At 45.1% G+C, this 18,986-nt stretch overlaps 1 protein-coding gene across 1 annotated transcript in view; it reads left to right on the top strand.

Moving 5' to 3' along the window:
* The window catches only part of DNAH1 (dynein axonemal heavy chain 1), an 827,745-nt gene that overhangs the window by 422,774 nt on the left and 385,985 nt on the right, over positions 1 to 18,986 (top strand). Inside the window, exons 32-34 of the mRNA XM_069206595.1 lie at positions 400 to 549; positions 857 to 943; positions 17,249 to 17,435. Coding sequence (XP_069062696.1) covers positions 400 to 549; positions 857 to 943; positions 17,249 to 17,435 — 424 coding nt within the window. The remainder of the gene's footprint in view (positions 1 to 399; positions 550 to 856; positions 944 to 17,248; positions 17,436 to 18,986) is intronic.

Raw genomic sequence — 18,986 nt, 5'->3', positions numbered from 1 at the left:
TAATTGTATTTTAAATTACATGATAGCACAATATCATTGTGAAGTTAAAAGGGGGAATTCATTCTTCTGCTGCTCTTTTTTCGTGACATCTATCTTTTTCTCATACTTGGCTGTAAACAATAAATCAAAAATGTATTTAGATTTATATTTATTTTGGAGAGTTAGAAAGTGCTACATGTCATCAAGACCATTTTCCAGTTTATTTTGTAAAATACTGGTGCATGTGCCTGAGTACCATTGATTACAGTTACTTTAAATATGACTAGGGTAGATCATTTTGTTTCTGAGATCACATAATGTGTCTTTTTAAAGTTGGTAGTATTAAAGTAGGAGCTATTTCCAAACTCAGTGTTAGATCACTTCTTACCACAGTAATGGAATTCTGACTTGCTCCCATAGGCTCTGTTTCGGCCAGTTGCTATGATGGTTCCGGATTATGCAATGATTGCAGAGATCTCTCTTTATTCCTTTGGGTTCAACAATGCAAAGGTTCTGTCCAAGAAAATTACTACTACATTTAAACTTTCTTCCGAACAACTTAGTTCCCAGGTAAGACCTCTCCGAATTGCATTCCTCGAGTTAAGAGCTACTTTGCTTTTGCTCTTGCTCTTGTTTTTACTTTCTTCTGCTATCTAAAAGCTATTTATTTATATTTCGTGCTTTAATGTCTACGCACATATTAGCTGCCTGCTGCCATTTGAGGTTTTGCAGGTATCTCTGTCTTTTATCTCAGTGTATCTCTGTATTTCTGTTTCATTATTTGCTGTGTGTGTCTACATCAGATGTCCCTGTTCTCCTCTTAAGTCTGGCATATCTAACATCCAATAATATTTCTATCTGTTGGTTTCTGATGCAGGACCATTATGACTTTGGAATGAGAGCTGTAAAGACTGTGATCTCAGCTGCTGGCAACCTTAAGAGGGAAAACCCCACTATGAATGAGGTAACCTGTCCTACCTTTTCAATAAACAAAACCCCACCATGAGCAAGGTCTGCTTAGACTTTAACAAGGCAAAGTCCACATCAATATCTAAAATTATACTTGCCCCATAATGACTTGTGTTCATGCATTACTTCACATTCTTTTCCAGGGGATCCTCATCAATAGTCATAAACATTGAATATTCCCGCCCTCGTGCGGGGACCCCGGAGCATACGTAAAATACACACATGTATAAGTATGAAATATACACAAAAAATATATAGCATTTTTAGTAGACAATTTTCATACCAAACCCATATATACATGTGTACAACAGCAATGCAGACTATAATGATAAACAGGCTAAAATGCTTTATTTCTATGGATTGTTTTTTTTTTTTTTAAACACTCCCTTTCAAATTTACAAGAAGAAAAGACTTTCCAAAGCCCCATAGCTGGGCCCAGGGAAAGAAGCAGTAGCAACACCAGTGAAAAAAGAGAAAAAACTACATTGAAAACAATGGAGCATTATTAGCCAATAGGCTGCATGCAGGTTAACACAGCAGAATCACAAAATTTGGCACCGTGCCTTTAAGACCCTGAGCATCACCAGTATCCCACCATGCCTCAGGGGTGAAGCAGAGGTGACAGTTGGTTCACAGTTAGGTCAGTTATTTTTTCTGGCTTCTTCTGAGAAGATCCTGGAGCATTGAGCTCTCAATTTTTCTGAGTTTTTCACAGAAAAATATTTTTAAAACAGCATTTTTTCTACCTTCACTCGACGTTTTACACCTTTGTCTGAGTCAAGGGAAAATGCCTTCTCTTTTTGTGAAGTGCCCTTCCTGTGGGAAGAAGGCCCAGTCTGATCCACACTCTCTCTGTATAGTGTGTTTACCTCAGAGCCACTGCACTGACACCTGCAGACACTGCAAGAAAATGTCAAAAAGGACTCTGAAGGACAGAGAGAAAATCAGGCTTCATGGTCTTCGTGAGAGGCAAAAGACATCGTCCTCTTCACTTCCCAGACAGCCAACAAGCCATTCTCAGGAGAGACAGGCTAGATCGTCGTCAGCTGGTAGGAAGGTGCCTGTCTGTTCCCCGTCGACGTCATCGCTGCCACTGTTGCATCGTCACAGATCGCCATCAACAGCGACCCGACCAACGTTGATGGGTACGACGTCGAAGGTACATAGCCATCATAAGGGCAGATCTCCGTTGACGGCAACCCACCGATTGACGTCGAGCCAGCTCCGCCGTGCTCATTCGCCGTCGAAGGCCTCACATCCCTCGACGGCACGGAAGATGACGTCGAGATCGCCTCAACGGCGAGAACAGAGAGTTCCGTCATCAGCGGCCCATCACTCGACAGCGAGGCACACGACGTCGAGCAGATCGCGTTCAAGGGACCACCTGTCACCGTCGAGGTGCTCGATGTCGAGACCTGAGCAGCCCACGGTACTCTCTTCGACGTCGGTACATCTTTCGACGTCGACATAGGTGCAGCCTATCTCGCAAGGAGAAGAGCGTTGGTTACCACCGGCTGATAAGAACATCACTCCAACAAGTCCAGGGGTCTACATAAGGAGTGGATCGTCGAGGCGGTCGAGAGCCGCATCGTCTGGGCACATCTCGCCCATAAACCTATTGCCAAGGTGGTTGGAGAGTCTTAATAAAACACCTGCTTCTCCAGACTCTCAATACTCTTGAATGTACTCACCGTCGGCTTCTCTCCCGAGGACACCATCGCCGACAGCGCATACAGAACGGGCTCATTCTGCGTCTCGCCAGTCTGCCACTAGACCTCGGTGCACTATAACAAGATCTAGAAGCAGGTCACGCTCCCAGAGAAGATCAAGATCAAGATTGCGCCGTCACAGAAGGTCTCCTTGGTCCACATCGTCGGGGTCTTTAGTAAGAGGGTACTCCCCGACTCTAACGGATTCTCCACCAGCTAGAGTTTCCCCAGTGGACGACATCACAACTTTCAACAAGGTGCTTCTCAGGGGGGCACAAAAGCTGAATATTGAGGTCCCAGAGCCTTCAACCTCCTCGTCAGTTATCTTTGAAACCTTGCAACACAGGGCGGTTTCAAAGAAATTGTTACCGCTGGTGCCTGGTCTTCTACAGCCAACCATGGAGACTTTTTTAACACCAGCAAACCTCCGTTCAGCTCCTGCTAGGATCTTAAAGAAATACAAGGCACCTGATCAAAATCCTTTGTTTCTCAGGGCTGATCCACCACCAGACTGTCATATTGGCCGCAGCCCATAAGACACATTCAGTGGCGTCATCCTCTACGGTTCCACCGGACAAGGAGAGTAGACACCTGGACTCTCTGGGGAGGAAGATGTGTGGCACGGCGGCATCAATGATGAAGGTCTCCAGCGCCTCCGCACTCCTTGGTAGATACAATCGCTCACTCTGGGACTCACTGAGCAGGTTTGCAGAAAAGCTGCCTAGAGAGGACAGACAGGATTTTCAGGAGATCCTTCAGGAGGGAAGTCTGGTGTCCTATCAGATCATCAGTGCCGCAGCAGATGGTGCAGACTTGGCAGCACATGGTTACGCGCATGGGGTTTGTGCGAGAAGATCTTCCTGGCTACGACTCACAGGATTAAAACAGGAAGTGCAGCTTAAATCTTCCATTTAACGGAAGCTCGCTATTTGGGACCCACACGGATGAGGAGATGGCGCGTATGAAGGCGGAGGTTGACACCATGAGGGCAGTGGGCCTCGAGAGGAGGAAAGACTTCAGGCAAAGGTACAGGCCTTACGACAGGCGCCTGTTCCAACAGAGGGTTCAAACCCCTCATTGGTCTCAGAGACCACAACAGAAACAAGGGAGCCCCCTCTTCCAGTCTCGTAAAGCCACAAGAGACCGAGGTTCGAGCAGACCTCAGCAGTCTACCCCCAAAGCCCCTGCAAAACAATGAAGATTCGCTTCCCTTAACACCGTACACCACTCCAGTTGGGGGAAGTATCACAGCGTTCATTCACTAGTGGCATGGCATAACAAAAGACAAATGGGTGCTGAACATTGTAGAGAGTGGATACTCTCTTCTTTTCCGCCAACCTCCTCCTCACTTGCCACCAACCAAATCCAGTCCTGCTCACATGAGCTTATTACGCAAAGAGGTTCGTGCCCTGTTACAGAAAAAAGCAATAGAAAAAGTTCCAGTCGCACAAAGAGGAAAGGGGGTGTACTCCCGCTATTTTCTAGTAGCAAAGAAGGGTCGGGAAGGAGTTTTCAAACCGATTCTAGACTTGAGGCTGCTGAACATAAAGAAAACATAAAGAAACAAAAGTTCAGGATGCTGGCTCTCCACCAGATTTTCCCTCAACTGCATCGAGGAGGCTGGATGTGCTCCATAGATCTGCAAGATGCATATTTTCATATCCCGATCCTCCCCAAACATCGGAAATTCCTACGATTTGTGGTAGCCTCCCAACACTATCAGTTCAAGGTGCTCCCGTTAGGCCTAAAATCTGCCCCTCACGCATTCTCCAAATGTGTAGCAACGGTAGCGGCGCATTTAAGCAAGCAGAAAATCTTCATTTATCCATACTTAGACGACTGGCTAGTGAAAGCCTCCTCTCCGGAACAGGCAAAAAACCATCTGGACATTGTGCTCAGTGTTTTCCGATCTCTAGGTCTACAAGTCAACTTCCAAAAGTCCACCCTCATCTCAACACAAACCCTCCACTACCTGGGAGCAATACTGAATACAGAGCTCGAAAGAGTGTATCCTTCGGAGGAGCGACTGTTATCAATAAGGAGGAAGTGTCAAGACCTTCTGGGTTCCCCCGCATCTACGGCCCGTCAGGTGACATCTCTGTTGGGCTCCATGGCCTCTTGCATTTTCATTGTCCCGAACGCCAGATTGCATATGAGGCCTCTCCAAGAGGCTCTGGAGGAAAACTGGAATCAACACACAGGCCACTGGGAGGACAGAATGCTTCTTCCGGTAGGAGCGTGACAATCCTTACGATGGTGGATGCACAGACATCACCTGTCAGTGGGAGTTCCTTTTCATCAGCCAATCCCGTCCGACACTCTGGTAACGGATGCGTCGCTTCAGGGCTGGGGAGCTCATCTGGGTTCCCTTCAAGCTCAGGGCCTGTGGTCCAACAAAGAAAGGGCGTACCATATCAACCTGCTGGAGCTCAGGGCGATACATCTGGCTCTCAAGTCATTTGCTCCATCGATTCAGGGAAAATCTCTCCTCGTACAAACGGACAACACAACGACAATGTATTATCTGAACAAGCAAGGAGGGACAAGATCCCTTCCCCTGTCTCGCAAATCTCACGCCATTTGGCATTGGCTCATAGCGAGGGGAATGTCTCTGACAGCAATTCACCTCCCAGGACGGCAAAACGTGGAGACGGACTTCCTTAGCAGAACCCTCGAGGACGCCCACGATTGGGTTCTTCACAACGAGGCCGCCGAAGACATCTTCGTGCAATGGGGTCGGCCTCAGTTAGATCTCTTTGCGTCCAGGTTCTACCGTCCGGGGTCTCAAGGGAATGCCCTGTTGATCGACTGGTCAGGGATATTTCTCTATGCCTTTCCACCGATTACCCTTATACCAGCTGTGATAAACAAACTATACAGATCCAGCACCAGAATGATTCTCATAGCCCCGCAATGGCCTCGTCAGTTCTGGTACACGGATCTCCTCAACCTATCGGAACAACCGCACAAGAGACTGCCGTGCAGACCGGATCTCCTTTGCAGGCTGGGAGGCAGGATACTTCACCCCAACCTTCCCTCTCTGAGCTTGACGGCATGGCTCCTGAATTCCTGCAGTATGGGCATCTAGGACTCTCGCAGGAATGCATGAACATCTTAAAGGAGTCCAGACGGCCTTCCACAAGGTGCTCTTATGCGTTCAAGTGGAAGAGATTCTACATATGGTGTCATCAGCAGGGTAAGAATCCTATTCTGGCTCAGGAGGAGGTCATATTGTCTTACCTGCTCCATCTGGCGAAATCGGGTCTGCAAGTGCCATCTATTAAGGTACATTTATCTGCCATTACAGCCTATCGTAAGTCACCTTCTCAGGAATCCTTTTTTACAAAACCAGTAGTCAAGGATTTCTTAGAAGGTTTTTCCACCCATTTGAAAACCCTCGCCTCCATGGGAACTAAACATAGTATTATCTAGACTCATGGGCCCTCCTTTCGAACCTATCCACAAAACTTCTTTACAACACCTTACGTGGAAGACAGCTTTTCTCATAGCCATTACTTTGGCGAGGCAGGTCAGTGAAATTCAGGCTTTGTCCTCCAAGGAACCGTACAGGGTTTTCCATGAAAATAGAGTGGTTCTACAAACTCATCCATCATTCTTACCGAAGGTGGTGTCGGATTTTCACTTTAATCAGACTATTTCACTACCGACTTTTTCCCCCAATCCGGATACCCCGGCGGAGAAAGCTTTGTACTCTCTGGATTTGATAAGAGTGCTAAAATTTTACTTGGATAAGACAAAATTGATTAGACGATCTTACCACCTATTTGTAAATTACGGTCATATGAGAACAGGCGATGCAGCCTCTAAACGAACCATGTCTAGATGGATAGTTTCATGTATTGTTACTGCATATCAATTGGCTAACAAACAGTTATTGGCTAGGCCTAAGGCTCATTCGACAAGAGGAAAAGCGGCTACTGCTGCTCTCCTTAATAATGTTCCAATCTCTGAAATTTGTAAGGCTGCTACATGGAAGTCTGTACATACATTTACTAGGTATTACTGTTTGGACTCAGATGCCAGAGCAGACGCTCAAGTTGGGCAAGCGTCTCTGAGAAATTTGTTTGTATAGTGTATATCCTTTCCTGCGCTTCTATTAGACAGTCCGCAGAGATAAGGGATGGGCTTGCTAATCTATTCAATGTTTATGACTATTGATGAGGATCCCCTGGAAGAGAAGGATAAGTTACTTACCTGTAATCCTAGGTCTCTTCCAGGGGTATCCTCGTCAAAGTCATAAACAACCCACCCTCCTCCCCGGACGCAAGTCTCCTAGAAGTGCAGGACAGACTATCTTTCTAATCTGTTGGATACGTTGTCACCGTAAAAAAGTACTGACCTAACTGTGAACCAACTCTCACCTCTCCTTCACCCCTGAGGCATGGTGGGATACTGGAGGTGCTCAGGGTCTTAAAGGCACGGTGCCAAATTTTGTGATTCTGCTGTGTTAACCTGCATGCAGCCTATTGGCTAATAATGCTCCATTGTTTTCAATTTAGTTTTTTTCTCTTTTTTCACTGGTGTTGCTACTGCTTCTTACCCTGGGCCCAGCTATGGGTCTTTGGAAAGTCTTTTCTTCTTGTAAATTTGAAAGGGAGTGTTTAAAAAAACAAAGCAAAAAAAACTCCATAGAAATAAAGCATTTTAGCCTGTTTATCATTGTAGTCTGAATTGCTGTTGTACACATGTATATATGGGTTTGGTATGAAAATTGTCTACTAAAAATGCTATATATTTTTCGTGTATATTTCATACTTATACATGTGTGTATTTTACGTATGCTCCGGGTCCCCGCACGAGGGCGGGAATATTCAATGTTTATGACTTTGATGAGGATACCCCTGGAAGAGAACTCGGATTTACAGGTAAGTAACTTATCCTTATCACACATTTGTAACACTTATCAAGATGTAAAAGTAGGTATTAAAGAGAAGGTGAACGTGAGTCCATTTAAAGAAATGGTAGTTGATTGCAGTTGTTTTTTAGTGTTAGGTGCACATGAATAGCCCTGGTTAAGCATGCATGTAGCTCAAATATATGTCTATACACCAGCTTAGTGCCTCATTTCCGTGCCTTGTTCTTCTTAGATTTTGAAACAGTTTTAATTTGTGTTATTTTACAGAGACATCTAGCCACAGATTCTTTAATTTAGAATCTTCCCCAGGAGCGACCCTGAATCCAGACATTTTTTTTCCCATAGCACATCTGCACATCGGAAGAGGGCATTGCGCAACTTCGTATCGATGCGGTCCACTGGATGTGACATCAGCAAAGTCCATATAACCCCTTTGCCGATGCCCCAGTATCAGTTCCTTAGTTTCTGCATTTGCAATGTGGATCCGGTAACGGTTAGTCAGACCTTCCTCTGGAGCGGCTGTGTTCCTCTAGAAGGTGCAAAGTGCCTTGACTGTGTCCATGTAAGCAGGTTTGCCCTCTGCTTCAGTTAGGTTTTCAGCTACAGTTGATGAAGCTGTTACAGCCCTGGTGCACAGCCCTTCGAGGTTTCCACCTTCGGCACCCATATTCGGTCAGCTGACTCCAGGGACTCCGCTGACTGTGCGGATCGAAGTCGAATCCATCTCTGTCTGAAGTCAAAATCGATGTCTAGGATTCACCTTCTTGACAATGGGTTATGTCGGATACGGCACCTCTCATGCCGGTAATCCCTGATCTTCCTCCACATTCTGAGGAGTCCCCTCATTTTTATCCTTTTGAGGGCCATGGTGGAGAGGCGGTAGAGGAGTTGAATATTCATCAACCTCATAGAGAGGATAGCTGGATGGTTGACTTGCTGCGGCTAGTGGCTTGGACTCTTCCCCATCCTCAGTCCTACTTTCCCTTATTACTTGCTATGGAAGCAAGCTCCTCTCTTGCTTACATGCTGAGAAGGGTTGCTTTAGTTGTGAATCTAACACTTCCTTCAGTGGAATTAACTTCGGATCCTTTAATTGATCTCATTCATCAAGGCCAAACAGTGCTTCCTCACAGTGAAGCCCTACATGACATTTTGTTGGGAGCTTGGGCTAAGTCTGATGCAGGGGCCCCTGTTGATCAGTCTATAACTTACAGGCACCAACCTGCCCTGGTGATCCGGCTTGTCTGCTAAGACATCCTACTCAACAAAGTTTAGTGGTACAGGCCGCCTTGGCCTCCCACGATATTGAGTCTCTCCCACTTCTCCCATCCAATAGAGATTCCAGGAATCTAGACATCTGTGGCAGACATATTTTTCCCTCCACAAGTACTGCTTTACGCTCTTGGATGTTCTTGGACGTTTCTCTCATTCATTTTGTGACTCAGTGGCAAACATCTTGCCTATGATTCTGGATGAAATCAGGAGCACTCTCACCCCTATGATCCAGGATGGCCAGCAAGAAGCTAAACTAATCATTTGCTGTGGTAAAGATACTACTGACTTTGTGGGTTGGGCAATGGCTTCCTCAGTCAACCTATGTTGCTGCACCTGCTACCGTACCGTTAAGGCAGTTCAAGTCACATTGATTGACATGCCGTTTGATGGTGCCCATTTATTTGGTGCACAGGCTGCCTCTGCTGTAAGGCGTTTTATTGAGAGTAGGGGTGGAACAGCAAATTAGCTTGGTTCCTCTCTGCCCTTTGAAATAGTGGTTACCTCCTGTACTGGCTGTAGGGGGTTATTTGTCTTTATTTATTTCACAGATGAGCCACGTTTTGGTATTGACGTGAGGCTTTTTCAGTTCTATGTCTGTTCCACCTAATGGTGGCACCCAGTGGGTGTTCCTGCTTTCGGCAGGTGTTATTTTTCCTTAAATTGTCATGGGTAGATTATTGGGGTCTATATTACTCTGGGACCCTATGGTGCTTTTCATGCCTGATGTTCCAAAGTTACTTTCATTATTGTTATTACTTGGTGTAGAAGTGGTGGCTTTCCACTTCATGTTTGTCAATAACAGCTTCTTGGAGGTTTATCTCTTTTTAATATACCTGATATAAAGGTTATGTTGCTGACTCTGAAGAAGAGCTTGTGCTTAAGAGTTGATACCTTCACTTGTATTTACTTGTATGCTCGGTGAGTATTCATATATATATCCACAATTGGGATTCCTTAGTTTGTGGGCTATTACACCTTCATTTGGGGGTACAGAGTTGCTCCCTTTGCAGAGTTATTTTTCTAACCTGTGAGATCATAAATTTATCCTAGAATCCCTTACAGGGAACTTGTAATGTTAACAGCTCTTTGGGAGTGTCAGCATACTGTTTAATCTCTGTTCAAAGAGGTTTCTTTATTAAGTTTATACAGCACTAAGGGTGTCTCTTTACTAGGTCCGTCTTGCACTGTCAAACAAGGTAGCTGTTGATGTACACTAATTGTTGTGTGCATTTTACTTTTACCTATGATATGGTAGTATCATTTTTTCTAGTTTTGGTAGATTTGATACATTAGAAGGCAGAAAGTATCATCTTGGGGACCTTAAGACTTTCCTTGTTTTGGTCTTAAAGGTTTTATATCAGATAACCACCACAGTTTGATGGACTTTCTACACTTTGGTGCAGACATTTTTTCGAACATTTTTCTTTATTTTTCCTTGCTTATGTCAGGTTATCATAGGTCTTCATTGGGACGTATCTCTATGTAGATTCTGTTCACACTTTTGTATAGAATAATTATTATTATTCAATCTTTAGGAGTTTTCTGTTCGCTTTTGATTATGCATTTGAGAGTTCCTTCCTCTATTAAGGGTTTTACCCTCTTCAGGGGTACTTTTCCTTCTCTATGAAGATGTTCGTATCTGTTGTGCATGAGGAGGTTAGGTATGTGTCTCATCTAGATACATCTGTTTTCTTTGTTACCTAACTCTAGTTCTTGTAGGTTGGGTTCACACTTTGAGACGGAATATACAAAAATTGACTAATTCTTTTTATTTCAGACTCTTGTAAATTTTCTTTTTTGCAATATTGACAACTTTCCTCGTTTATCTGTGGATGAGTCATTAGAAAAATCACATACTCACCTTGGTTTCTGCCTCACTATCAAAGTTCCTTTTTCATACTTGCTGTTTTATTCAGCCTTAAATTATATATATGTGTGTGTGTGAAAAAAAAAAAATATATATATATATATATATATATATATATATATATATATAAATCATAAATGAAATATATTTCGTAAGTCATTACAAAGCTTTTGTTTATTAAATTCCTATGTCACTATGCATATATATTGATAATATCTTTAAGATGTTTTTATCATCTCTAGTTACTTTTCCCGGGTTGCTATTGTTGTCTTCTACTTCTTTTTAAAGAGGGCAATTGTATGTTTTCTTTCAAGAGAAAAACATTCTATGTGTGTCTTAAAGTGTAAATCTGGTTATGGTATACCTCTACATGTCAAGAGGTATTGCTCAATGGCATGTTATGTTGCTCTGTCTTCCAACAGGATAGAACATGCAGTTTTTGTCTACATACAAGAACAAATAGATTCATCTTCACTAGCTCATTTGGCAATACTGTCCCACGGTCATGGGTAGTGTTTCTTACCCATGTTTTCTTTATCTTTATGATGTCATTGCTGTGGTCCTTTCTACAGTATTGATGGGGTGTTTGTTCCTGGGTTTGCACCCATTAAGGGAGCAAGTAGCTTGATATACATTTTGTTAATTTACCTCTAACACTGATTGGTCATATTACCAAGGATTTTCTGTATTCCATGTTTTTGAATGTTTATGACTTCTTAAGCGTGGTTCCTCGACAAGTTTTTACGCTGTGAAATATGCTAGGGCTCACCGAAATTATTATGGATGCTGGTCTTTTTAAATTGTTTTAGACCGTTTTTGTTCTAGAGACAGAATTTTAATGGTCTCAATCATGAATGATGCTATCTCCATTCGCTTAATGTTTTGTTGACTTTTTCTTACTGCAGTCATTTTCACAGTTTCCTCATAGGTATTTTTATGCATGCACAGTCTATTTCTATTGTGCTAGACCAGTTTTCTTCAGGTTAGATACTCTCAATATTGTTGGGTCACTTCTGACACACATTTATCATATTAACATGGATGAGCTCATTTCCATGTTTCTCATGCCTTATGGTTTTATTTACCTGTGATTCCTTCTACACGTTTTGATGTTGTAGAGTATATTATTGCTCACTTTAATTATTATGATTGTCTGGTCTTTTTCTCTTGTTCTACACTGGTTTTGTGATACCTAGAGACTTTTTGAAGTTCTTAGTTCTCAGTCCCTCCTCCGGGTTTCTATAACTTTGGTATCTGAATTTAAAGTAAGGAATCTGCAGCTAGATGTCTATTAGATGAACAAATTACTTACCATCAATAACACATTTTCTGGTAGAGGCAGGATCTAGCAGCAGATACCTTAACAACCCTCCCATCCTCCCCTCTTTGTGAACTGAGTCTTCTTTGTTGTCAATGATTTTGTTGTGGAAATCAACACCTTGAATTAAGAATTTGGAGATTATTTGACACAGGGGTGTTGTAGGAAGTTGGCTCTGTATGTACTATTTCAAAGTAAGAAATAGCATGCACAGAGTCCAAGGGTTCCCCTTAGAGGTAAGATAGTGGCAAAAATATATAATTCTAATGCTCTATTTTGTGGTAGTGTGGTCGAGCAGTAGGCTTATCAGAGGGTAGTGTTAAGCATTTGTTGTACACACACAGGCAATAAATGGGGAACACACACTCAGACAATTCCAGGCCAATAGGTTTTTATATAGAAAAATATATTTTCTTAGTTTATTTTAAGAACCACAGGTTCAAGATTTACAAACAATACTTTAAATGAAAGGTATTTCACTTAGGAACTTTGAATTAGCAAAATAGCATATACAGTTTTCACAAAATGGCAATAAGCTATTTTAAAACTGGACACTGCAATTTTCAACAGTTACTGGGGGAGGTAAGTGTTTGTTAGTTTTGCAGGTAAGTAAACCACCTACAGGGTTCAAAGTTGGGTCCAAGGTAGCCCACCATTGGGGGTTCAGAGCAACCCCAAAGTTACCACACCAGCAGCTCAGGGCCGGTCAGGTGCAGAGGTCAAAGTGGTGCCCAAAACGCATAGGCTTCAATGGAGAAGGGGGTGGCCCCGGTTCCAGTCTGCCAGCAGGTAAGTACCCGCGTCTTCGGAGGGCAGACCAGGGGGGTTTTGTAGGGCACTGGGGGGGACACAAGTCAGCACAAAAAGTACACCCTCAGCGGCACGGGGGCGGCCGGGTGCAGAGTGCAAACAGGCGTCGGGTTTGCAATGGAGTTCAATGGGAGACCCAGGGGTCTCTTCAGCGAAGCAGGCAGGCAAGGGGGGGGGGGCTCCTCGGGTTAGCCACCACCTGGTCAAGGGAGATGGCCACCTGGGGTTTGCTTCTGCACTAGAGGTCGGATCCTCCAGGTCCTGGGGGCTGCGGGTGCAGTGTCTTTACCAGGCATCGGGTTCTTTGAAGCAGGCAGTCGCGGTCAGGGGGAGCCTTTGGATTCCCTCTGCAGGCGTCGCTGTGGGGGCTCAGGGGGGGTCAACTCTGGCTACTCACGGGTTCCCAGTCGCCGGGGAGTCCTCCCTGTAGTGTTGTTTCTCCACAAGTCGAGCCGGGGCGTCAGGTGCAGAGTACATAGTTTCACGCTTCCGGCGGGAAACGTGTTCTTTCAAAGTTGTTTCTTTGTTGCAAAGATGTTTCTTGTTTGGAGCAGAGCCGCTGTCCTCGGGAGTTCTTGGTCCTTTTAGATGCAGGGTAGTCCTCTGAGGCTTCAGAGGTCGCTGGACCCTGTGGAACGCATCGCTGTTGTAGTTTTTCTTGAAGTGGGGAGACAGGCCGGTAGAGCTGGGACCAAAGCAGTTGGTGTCTCCGTCTTCTCTGCAGGGCTTTCAGGTCAGCAGACCTTCTTTGTCTTAGGTTGCAGGAATCTAGTTACCTAGGTTCTGGGAGCCCCTAAATACTCGATTTAGCGGTGTGTTTAGGTCTGGGGGTTTAGTAGCCAATGGCTACTAGCCCTGAGGGTGGCTACACCCTCTTTGTGCCTCCTCCCTGAGGGGAGGGGGACACATCCCTATAAAAAGTCAGAGTCACCTCAGGACACCTTAGGGGCTGTCCTGACTGGCCAGTGACTCCTTGTTTTTCTCATTATCTCCTCTGGCCTTGCTGCCAAAAGTGGGGCCGTGGCCGGAGGGGGTGGGCAACTCCACTAGCTGGAGTGCCCTGGGGTGCTGTAACAAAGGGGGTGAGCCTTTGAGGCTCACCGCCAGGTGTTACTGTTCCTGCAGGGGGAGGTGAGAAACACCTCCACCCATTACAGGCTTTGTTACTAGCCACAGAGCGTCAAAGGCACTCTCCCCATGTGGCCAGCAACATGTCTGGTGTGTGGCAGGCTGCTAAAACTAGTCAGCCCACACTGGAAGTCAGGTATGGTTTCAGGGGGCATCTCTAAGATGCCCTCTGGGGTGTATTTCACAATAAAATGTACACTGGCATCAGTGTGCATTTATTGTGCTGAGAAGTTTGATACCAAACTTCACAGTTTTCAGTGTAGCCATTATGGTGCTGTGGAGTTCGTGCATGACAGACTCCCAGATCATATACTCTTATGGCTACCCTGCACTTACAATGTCTAAGGTTTTGCTTAGACACTGTAGGGGCATAGTGCTCATGCACTTATGCCCTCACCTATGGTATAGTGCACCCTGCCTTAGGGCTGTAAGGCCTGCTAGAGGGGTGACTTATTTATGCCTATCGGCAGTGTGAGGTTGGCATGGCACCCTGAGGGGAGTGCCATGTCGACTTAGTCATTTTCTCCCCACCAGCACACACAAGCTGGCAAGCAGTGTGTCTGTGCTGAGTGAGGGGTCTCCAGGGTGGCATAAGACATGCTGCAGCCCTTAGAGACCTTCCCTGGCATCAGGGCCCTTGGTACCAGGGTACCAGTTACAGGGGACTTACCTGGATGCCAGGGTGTGCCAATTGTGGAAACAAAGGTACAGGTTAGGGAAAGAACACTGGTGCCAGGCCTGGTTAGCATGCCTCAGCACACTTTCAAATCATAACTTGGCATCAGCAAAGGCAAAAAGTCAGGGGGTAACCATGCCAAGGAGGCATTTCCTTACAGGTGTCTTTTGTTCTAGCACAATGTTTCAATAGGCACTTTCTATATGTGGTTCCATGTTTGAGCGTGGAAAATAGTCCTGGAAGAAACTGAAGTTGGTGAGTGGGTAATGCGGATTCCGCTGATGTCACATCTCGTGGACGATGTCAATAGGGAGTCGGGCGACACCCTCTTCCGATGCCCAGATGTGCTATGGGAAAAATGTTTCCAGATCCAGGGTCACACCTGTGGAAGATTCCAAAGTAAGGAATCTGCGTGTAGATCCTGTCTCTTCCAGATAATGCGTTATAGAAGGTAAGTAACTCTGGTAGAGTCATCTAGCCACAGATACCTTACTTTAGAATCCTCCCAAGGATTGAACCTGGATCCGGAAACTTTTTTCCCGTAGCATGTTTGCACGTCGAAAGAGGGCATCGTGCAACTCCGTATCGATGTCGTCCACCAATGTGATGTCAGCAGAGTCCTCATAACCTCCTCGCCAACGCGCCAACATCAGTCTTTTAATGTTGTACCCTTCACATTTTTCAATGGTGTTTTTAATTTTCCTGGTGGATTTCTTAACATTCTATTTGGAGTTATTTGAAATACTTTAAGCAGCATGCGTTTGCTGCAGTTGTCATTGTCTCTGTTATTAGTAGAATCCTTAATTTGTCAAACAACACAGTGGTGCCGGTTCCAAAGTTGCTCTGGAGTTGATGTGCTTGGTTCCTTCTTGGTTGCACCAGAACTCACTCCCAAGAGCCCAGGAACTGGATTTGGCACCACTTGGCAAGTCAAGACTCTCAGCAAGAGAACACAGGTGCTGGCAGATGAATTCTTTGATGTCCCTGAGACTTCTTAACAGGAGGCAAGCTCAGTCCAAGCCCTTGGAGAACCTTTGGAAACAGAATATAGAAAGCAAACTCCAGACCTTTCACTTCCAGGACAGTAGCAGCAAGCAGCAGGCCAGCACAGCAAAGCAACAGTCAGAGTGGCAGTTCCTCCTACAGCATCCATCTCATCTTCTTGGCAGAATGTTCTCAGTCCAGAAGGATTCTAACTCTGTGGTTTCAGAGGTCAAGTACTTATACCCATTTCTGTCTTTGAAGTAGGCAAACTTCCAAGAGACATCTTTGTAGTGCACAATTCCCTGGCTTTCCCTGCCCAGGCCCCAGACACACTCCAGGGGGTTGGAGACTGCTTTGTGTGAGGACAGACATTCCTCTATTCAGGTGCAACTGTCAGCTCCTCCTGCCACTCTAGCTCAGGACATGAAGTGCGCACCTCTGCTCCATTTGTGTGACTCTAGAGTAAATACACAAACAGCCCAACTGTCATCCTGATCCAGACATGTATTCAGAAGACAGTCAAAGGCACAGAATGGTTAAGCAAGAAGATGTCTATTTTTTCAAAGTGGCACTTTCAAAATTGCAATTCAAGAACTAACTTCACCAAAAGATGTATTTTTCAAATTCAGAATCCAGAGACCCCAAACTCCAAATCTCTATCTGTTCCCAATGGGAAATGACACTTAAAATATATTTCAAGGCAATGTCCTTAGTTACCCTATGGGAGAGGTAGGCCTTGCAGTAGTGAACACTGAATTTAGCAGTATTTCTCAATCAGGACATGTAAAACACACCAGTACATGTCCTAGCTTTTAATACACCGCACCCTGCCTATGGGATTGACCTGGGTCTACTGTAGGGGTGACTTACGTGTAGTAAAAAGGAAGGTTTGGGCCTGGCAAGTAGTTGCACTTGCGAGGTCGACATGGCAGTGTAAATCTGCACACAGGCACTGCAACGGTAGGGCTGAAACATGTTTGCAGGGCTCCTCATGTGGCTGGTACATTCATTGCTGGAGGCCCACTATTAGCATTTAATTTCCAGGCTCCGGACACACCTTATGCACTATTCTGGGGACTTAGTAAATCAAATATGCCAATCATGGATAAACCAATCACCAATACATTTTAGACAGAGAGGATATGCACTTTAGCACTGATTAGCAGTGGTAAAGTGCCCAGAGTCCTAAAGCCAACACAACTAGTTCAGAAAAAATAGGAAGAAGGCAAAGGGTTTGGGAATAATCCTGCAAGAAAGGCCCAGATCCAACAGACGTGGACCTCATTGTGGTAATTGCATAAATGTTTGGTATTTTAGGTAATTGCTTGATGTATTTGTTCATTGTATTTCATTTAGAAGTAGTCCTTCTTAATTTCCCCAAGGTGTACTTTCACTGCAAAATGTACTTTATGCATCTCAAGACTCAGTTAGTGTGGATCTGAGATGCTTATGATGTTTACTTACATTACCATAATTGATTTCTGGTGTTGGTTACCAGATAGATAAAGATTTGCTTCATAGAATGGTTATTGGAAAATTGATGTATGGAGTGATTTGAGAGATGATGAAAAAACACTGACCTAATTAGGAAAGACTGAAACAATTCAGAAAAAGGAGAGCCATATCCTTTTATAGTCTGACTCTAATCTCTTTGCAGGAGCTGATATGTTTGAGGGCTATTCGTGATGTCAATGTGCCTAAGTTCCTTCAAGATGACTTGAAGCTTTTTAATGGAATAGTATCTGACCTGTTCCCAAAAATCCAAGAGGAGCACATTGACTATGGCACCCTGGAGGAAGCAATCCGCAACAGCTGCACCAAGAAGAAGTTGAAGGATGTGGATGGTTAGTAACTTTTTAAACAATAACAAATGTCATTCATGCTTGTGTTATGAGTTGCTCTGACCACTTTGTGTGAATCCCCAGCCAAACAATGGAAAAAACAAACCTGCAACATAAAGCGCATGTCTTCAGCACCACTGTGAAATTATATTGATGTGAGTTTCTGGATTACTAATTTGCGAGTAAAGGCCCCACTAAATTATGGATCTAGTATCTTCCTAGGTCAAAAATTAGTTTAGTTGAGTAAACCACTGGTAACAGTGGTCTGAAGCAGCAGGCTTTTCGGAAAGAAACAGGTGTTAAGTATTTAAGCATCTCCAGACAATATCTTCAGCAAAAAAGATGGGAACTTCTCAAAGGTTATTATTTCTAGTGGGTTGCACACGTCAAACGTTTTACCATTAGATTTATATCCTGATTTAGAGTTTGACAGATGCGTTACTCCATCACAAACATGATAGCTATCCTGTCTGCTTTATCACAAGTGTCATAAGCTATGCACTTACAATAAGGCAGACATGATATCTGTCATGCTTGTGATGAAGTACCCTGTCAGACTTAGGGGGTCATTCTGACCCTGGCGGTCATGGACCGCCAGGGCCAACGACCGCGGAAGCACCGACAACAGGCTGGCGGTGCTTCCATGGGCATTCTGACCGCAGCGGTACAGCCACGGTCAGAAACGGGAAACCGGCGGTGTCCCGCCGGTTTCCCGCTGCCCCAGGGAATCCTCCACGGCGGCGCTGCAAGCAGCGCCGCCATGGGGATTCCGACCCCCTTCCCGCCAGCCTGGTTCTGGCGGTTTTCACCGCCAGCCTGGTTCTGGCGGTTTTCACCGCCAGAACCTGGCTGGCGGGAACGGGTGTCGTGGGGCCCCCTAACAGGGCCCCACATAGATTTTCAGAAAATCGCGACGGGTGCAACTGCACCAGTCGCACCCCTTCCACTCCGCCGGCTCCATTCGGAGCCGGCATCCTTGTGGAAGGGGGTTTCCCGCTGGGCGGGCGGCCTTCTGGCGATCGCCCGCCAGCCCAGCGGGAAACTCAGAATGACCGCCGCGGTCATTCGGCGGCTCCCGCCGGGCGTGCGGTTACTGCCGCCGGCGGGAGTCAGAATGACCCCCTTAATCTTTTTTTGCAGAAGTCCACATTCTCTAACAAGGCAGAGCAGGATGCTGTAGCTGGAGAAGATTCCTCAGTCGGAGATACATTTTTCAGGGTCCCACTGAAACTTTGAGGTTTAGCTCCAAAACCTCTAAACAGGACAACCTTGAAAAATGTATCCACTAAGGTCACTTCACTGCTGGGATAATGTGTCTGTGATTCCCCGGATTTAAATTGTACATTCAGACACTCATTTTTGAAGCTTGAAGTCTTCCAGTTGGGCAGTGCTGGATGCTGTAGCTATTGAGGTATCCACAAAGTCAGATACTTTATTACAGCAGCCTTCTATAACTTCAGGCTTCCAAAATGCTCAGAGAGGGACAAACCTGTAGGTCTTGGCTGCTAAAGGTTGCTCCTATTTTAAGAACGCTTCCAGAGGTGGAAGAGGTGA

This window comes from Pleurodeles waltl, chromosome 9, assembly GCF_031143425.1.
Source record: "Pleurodeles waltl isolate 20211129_DDA chromosome 9, aPleWal1.hap1.20221129, whole genome shotgun sequence".
Taxonomy (NCBI): domain Eukaryota; kingdom Metazoa; phylum Chordata; class Amphibia; order Caudata; family Salamandridae; genus Pleurodeles; species Pleurodeles waltl.
Note: the sequence above shows the minus strand (reverse complement) of the source record. Positions and strands in the feature narration are given on the sequence as shown.